The sequence below is a fragment of the Petaurus breviceps genome, unplaced genomic scaffold (assembly GCF_028583685.1).
Source record: "Petaurus breviceps papuanus isolate PSGF00001 unplaced genomic scaffold, PetGlider_PUasm1.0 91041, whole genome shotgun sequence".
NCBI lineage: Eukaryota > Metazoa > Chordata > Mammalia > Diprotodontia > Petauridae > Petaurus > Petaurus breviceps.
This window is the reverse complement of record NW_027187400.1, coordinates 29,349,914-29,356,124: the sequence shown is the minus strand read 5'-3', so window position 1 is coordinate 29,356,124 and position 6,211 is coordinate 29,349,914. Positions and strand designations below refer to the sequence as shown.

At 47.7% G+C, this 6,211-nt stretch overlaps 1 protein-coding gene across 2 annotated transcripts in view; it reads right to left on the bottom strand.

Moving 5' to 3' along the window:
* The window catches only part of GPR153 (G protein-coupled receptor 153), a 37,430-nt gene that overhangs the window by 5,338 nt on the left and 25,881 nt on the right, over window positions 1-6,211 (bottom strand). The window contains exon 6 of one of the 2 annotated variants that reach the window (XR_011166592.1): window positions 1,354-6,092. Coding sequence is in view for 1 of the 2 variants with exons in the window: in XM_069078995.1 (XP_068935096.1) it covers window positions 5,301-6,092 (792 nt within the window). In the remaining variant the exon portion in view is untranslated. Of the gene's footprint in view, window positions 1-1,353; window positions 6,093-6,211 lie in introns of those variants that run through there. The other variant, XM_069078995.1, reaches the window with a different exon arrangement.

The window sequence follows — 6,211 nt, the reverse complement described above, 5'->3', positions numbered from 1 at the left end:
ATGAGATAACTATAAATCATTTTATAAATGTCATTTATTCAGGCCTTCATCACTTCTTACCTGGCCCTGTTAAAAGAACTGCCTTATTGGTCTTAAGTGGAAAAACTAAATTTCGAATCGGGGTGCTCTGAGTCAAAATGTCTTTTTTGCTGAACCAAACTGCTCTCCTCTACTAGGACTTAATATAATCTGCTCAATGTCAGCCACAAACAGACCTGGATATAAACCCAGAATTAAAAACAACTGGGTGAAACTTTAGGAGGTAGAGAAAAACACATTAAATTTGAAGCCAAAGAACCTAGTTTCACCCCAATTCTGCCAGGTATTAATTGTCTCTATGCAAGTCACCATCTCTTTCTATCCTCTGTAAAAAGAGACTGAACTAGGTGATCCTTAAGTTCTCTTTATCATTGAAATTGCAAGGTGACCTAAGGATAGAACCAGCCTTAACCGTGGGCTACTGAATATGCTTCCAGGGAAGCCCAAGTGGGCTGAAAAGGGCATGAATGGGACCATGGGGCTGGGGCCACTGAGACCTCTAGAAAAGGTGATCCAGATGTCAGCAATGAAGGTTATGAAGCCCAGGGGAGAAGTCTTTAGGCAGAGAGTGAAGACCCTCCTGAACCAAAGCTCCTTAGGCAGGTTGGAAGAACGAGAATGGAATTGAGTGAACACTAATCTGTAAAAGTCAAGACCTGTAGCTTCCCTTAGGACAAGAACCCTTAGTTCTGTTTAAACATTGATGCTTATGTTTGTTTTCTTTTTTTTCTTCTTCTTAATTTTCCCCCTAGTTTTCTCCTCTTGAAAATGTCTAGATTTATCTTGGTTCTTTTCTCTCTAGTGTCCCTCTGTGAGCTTATGAGCTCCCATGGGTTCACTTATCTATCTACAGGTGACTTGCAAATCTACTTTTCCAGCCTTAATCTCCCTTCCTTCCTCTCTCCTTTCAGTCCTGATCACTTCCAGTCCAATCACCAAATACCTGCTGGACATCTACTCTTATAAGCATCTGAATTACTATCTGCTCTGTCACCCTCCACCCCACAACCATCCTTCTTCTACACCTCTCCATTTTAGTTGATAGCACCATCATTCTCCCAGTGCCTGTGCCCAAGGAGCTTACATCATAACGGAGACAAGATAGAAGGGGAAAGTGATCGGTAGGGAAGGAAAATTTGTCTAAGACACCAGAGCAGAGCCATAGGGTAGCTGATTGTTACATTCAATCACCCAACAAGTCTCGATTCTGATTCTATAAGCATTTCTGGAATTGGTCCCCAACTCTCAACTCACACAACTTTCCCCCTGATTTAGTTTAGGGGATAGAGCCCTAGACTTGGAGTCAAGATAGACCTGGGTTCAAACCCCACCCCAGACACTGACTAGCCATCTGACCCTCTGGCAAGTAATTTTGTCTTTCTAGGTCACTTCTCCGATCTATAAAATAGTAGTGTCTATCACACAGACTTTTTGTGATAATCAAATGAGATAACTATAAATCATTTTATAAATGTCATTTATTCAGGCCTTTATCACTTCTTGTCTGGCCCTGTTAAAAGAACTGCCTTATTGGTCTTTCCTTCTCTGTTTCTTCAACAGTCCATTCTTTGTGCAGTGGCCAAATCAGTATTCCTCAAACTGATCTGACCCTTACTTTTTAGGTTAAAATATAAAATCCAGAGTCTATTTAAAGTTCTTCACAATCTAACTTCCACCCACCTTTCCAGTTTTAATTAATAATAATCTCTTTTGCACACTCTCTATTTTGGTTAAACTGGCCTGCCAACTCTTCCCCATCCCATCTACTGCCTGGGAGACTTTGCAAAGTGGCTCCCTCGACTCTGGAATGCCCTCTGCTGCCACGTTTCCAACCATCCCTAGCTTCCTTCACAAGACCTTAGATGCTCTCTCCTTTGTGAAGGCTTTGACTCTTCCCTCCCTCATTACCAGTGGTCCCTCTCTCTATTTCTTTCATTACTACATTACTTTCATACTTTACATCTACACAGTGCTTTGAAAGTGAACAAGTGCAATCTTATCTGACCTACTAGATGAAGACCATACTTCATATCCTATGCTGCCATCCACCCCAGGCATCTTGGCATGTGCCCTGCCTCTAACGACAACAGCCAAGTAAACAGTATCATTGCTTCTGGAAGGGCCGTATGCAATCCATTCCCCTGTGGCTCCACTCACCATTTCCTAGACTCAAACCTCCTTCCTTGCCCCTCTCTTTCCCATAGGGGTGGTCTCCCCCATTGGATTTAAGTTCCTTCAAGACATGGGCAATCTCCCTTTCATACTTGTGCTTGGCACATGGTAGAGGTTGAAGAAATGATTTTCAAGTTCAATGCCCTTAACAGAATGTAAATTCTTTGAGGGTTTTCATTTTTGCTTTCTTATTTCCTTAATAGACAGAAGGTACTTAACGTGTCTCCCTAACAGACAGTAGGTACTTAATGTATTTCCCTAACACACAGTAGGTGCTTTGAATAAATGTTTGTTGAATTGACCTAGCCAGAGGTAAAAGGGATTTTGCCAAATGTTAGAGGAAATAGATTGGGAGGAAGGGAAGAGGACAGAGAGACCCTGAGAGTTCAGACCTAATACTAAAGTGACTACCTCAAGTTCCAGTGAAGGAAATGGTGCTGGTTATAGGGAGGACCAGTCGCTGGCACCAAATAATTGGTCCCCAGCTAATTGGGGACCAATCAACTGGTTCCCAGAAAACCATATATTTTCTGGCCCTTGGATATATTTTGGGGGTAGCATAGTATAGCCAAAGGGCACACCTGACACTTATTACTGATGTGACCCTGGGCAAATTACTAAACCTTCCTAAACCTCAGTTTTTCTATCTGTAAAATGGGGAGAATACACACAAGACTCAGCTCATAAGACTGCTATAAAACAATGCGCTCTGTAAATCTGAAATGGTCTAATATCATTAATTCAATGGGCTTTTTCCAATAGGGTGCATGCAAGATAATTTTTCCATTTGAGGGCAACTGGGGTAGATTAGGGGAGCATGAAGCCAGGCCTATAGAGCCAAGTGCAAACCATTTGGAGGGAGTTTTATTCAGTCCTGTACAGAAAAGAATTGGCAAATTGTCCCCCCAAAAAAAGAGGAAAGAAAACTATAAACAGGTTCCCAGTGATCCCCACTTTAGGGTGAGCAAAGACAAATAAATTGCTTTGAATAGACAAACCAGTAGAAAGACATTGGGGGTGCAACAGACTCTTTACAACTGCAAAATACATACACAGCGTACTTTGAAGGAGTGGTATGAGCCCCATAAACACTAGTGTGAACATCCACGGTCATTGTGCAAAGGAGTAGGGTGCTGAACCTGGAACCCCAAATGTGACAGCAGCCCCTAGTTGGCCAGGGCCCTGACCTCTCCTCACCCACCGATGGGTATTTCTGCTGGAGTTTTAATGTCTGATTTCAATAAGATGTAAACGCCTCCTTCTAAGATCCTTGAAAGGAGGGAAGATCTCTTTTCCTGTCTTTATATCTCCAGGGGCCCAACACAGGACCGAGCTCATACAGGTGCTTAATAAATAAATGTTCATTGGATGGGGATTTGTTTTTCCTAAAATTGTGTAAAAACTGGGTTCAAAGAGTTGGGATTTTGTGCCCTGACCACATCAGCCTCCAAGCATTGCCATGTGACTGTTTTGATGCTATAAATGTGTGTGGAAAAATAAACAGTATTACAAATTTTGAACAATTGCTTAAAGCCGTATCTTTCCCCTCGCCCTGGGCTGAAGGGAGGCAGGAAGCAGTCACTTACCCCAAAGGAGGTCACTGACTGACCAACATTTATTCAGTCCTTAAAGGCACAGCAGCATTTTCTGGAGAGGTTCCTCCAGCTCTAAGAAAATCAACCACAGTCGGATTGCTATTTACACTCTGTGTGTGTGTGTGTGTGTGTGTGTGTGATACCCCCACCCCCACCCCACCCCCCCGTATTGTGGCTGCAAAGAGTGACCTGAGAAGTGTGGTCCCTCCCAGCAACCGAAATCCCTAAACCCCTCTCTGCTCAGGAGTCTTTTTAATTGCTTGAGAAGGAAAGATTTAGGGCAGCCTTTGTACAGGTCCAGCTTCCATGTACCACTCCCCACCTCCTGCCCCTGCCCTTGGAGATGCTGCCAGGCTTGGGTACCTCTGCTCTGATTTGGGGTTGAGACCCAGGGAGTCTTGCAGTGGTCTGGAGCAGGAAGGCCTTGTCCCCTGACTTTCAGGCCAAGCCAATGTGGGAGAGGAGGACTGAGCTTTGGGCTGCTGGGAAAGGCTCCCTGGAATGCATGGTCCTGGCCTATGTATTGCTCAATACCCAGGATACCCACTGTCTTTCAAACTCCCAGCTGGAGATCATAAGAGGCAGCAGAAAACACAGAATATTGTACATCTGGACATCGCACCTCCCCACATCCCTCTTGGATGAATGAAACTTGGAGATTTTCAGTTCTCCCTAGACTGGCCATCCCAACTATTACCCCACTGCCCCATTCTGCACACACAAAGGACATGAGTCCTCGTCACAGCCCTGAGAGTTAAGTAGTTAGTATCCCCTATCCTTCAAAGAAGGGGAAACTGAGGCAGAACAGGCCTGAGGCATGTGAGGAGGGAAACAGGTTTGGGCTTTTTCATGCCCCTGTGCTTTTAGAGACCCCAGAGAGGATCTTTTCTCTCCTTCCATGGCCCCAAGGGGTGAGTATAAAGGGTTGGGGGAGAAGGGTGGCGCTACAGTCAGTTATAGGTCACAGTGGAAAATAGATAGAATAGAGTGAAGGCAGGGAGGGGGAGAGGAAAGGAAAGGGAATGGGGAGACAGGGGAAAGAAAAAGGGAAAGGAAGAGGGAAGGAGGAAGGAAGAGAAGACCTTGTGTTCTTGTCTCTACCCCGTGTGGGATTCTGGCCTGCAATGCCAGACTCCTCCATGCCAGCTCACCCTTCCCTCTTCTCCCTTGCAGATCTGAGCTCAGTCTGCACGCATCAGTGGCCCTGCCATCTGTCCTTGGGGCCCAGCCTCCAGGGGTCTGTGGTTCCTCCATCTCCAGCTGGAACCACCGGCTCCAATGTTAGCTCAGCTGGGCTTCTTGGCGGGGATGGGGGAAGGAGAAGAGAGAGTGATTCTTTGGTGTTTTTACTCAGCTCCGACCACCCCAAGGCCAAGGACTGTGGAATAGAAGAGCCCATTACCCTTTTTTCTACCCCTTGGCCCATGGGAAGGGAGCCTGGGAGTAAGGGGCCAGATACTCTGTGGTGGGGAGCACTACCCCTCCCCCCATCCACTAGGAGGCTGAGCCCAGGGAGTCAGAATGTAGGGTGACGTACCCTGAGGACTCGGAGGGAGAGCTCAGGAAGCTGCTGTTGCTGCCTTTGCCCCCCACTGGCCTCAAGCTCTCAGAGTCCCCCCAGGAAGCACTCAGGCTCATCCGAAACCTTTTGGAATCTGCGTCCAAGCCAGTCTGGTGGGCCCCTGGGGGAGGTGAGGGCTCTTCACACGCAGGGGCCTCGCCAAGCTCAATGTGGATGGAGCCCTGGTGATGTCTGTTGTCCACAGGGAAGAAGCCTGGGGGCTGGAGGTCCCTAACCTGGAAGGGTCCCGGCAGTGCCAAGAGGCAGCCACGACCCTGGCCGGAGAACCGGCGCAAGGCCTGCGGCTCCTTCCCAAAGTCCGTCAGGGTGAAGTGGGTGGAAGGGCAGCCAAAGGTGTCAGGAAGCACAGAGGCCGAGGCAGAGCGTGCCGGGCTCCGGAGAGGGCTGGACAGAGGGGACTCATCGATGAAGCTTACCACCTCCTCGCGGCTAAAGCAGGCCAGGTCCTGGCCACAGATCTCCTCTCGAGGGAAATGTCGCAGGGACAGGAGACTCTCTGCCGACCTCCGACGCTTGCGGTAGGGGGTAACTTCTGAGAAGGCCAGCAAGCTGCCCCGACGGCGATCGGATGGGGAGGGCAACACCAGGTGGGCCAGAGTGGTCATGTCTTCACTTGAGCCCCAAGGGCGGTGCAGATAAGCAGGCAAGGGGACTGTGGGCCACATGTCTGTCTCATCATGGGAGTACCGCCTAGTGGGAGGAACCTAGGGACAGGCCACAGTAAGAGAGATGCTGTAGCACTCAGGTCCCTTCTCTCCCTCTCTGTCATCTACCTATCTATTATTTCTCTCTCTCTCTCTCTCTCTCTCTCTCTCTCTCTCTC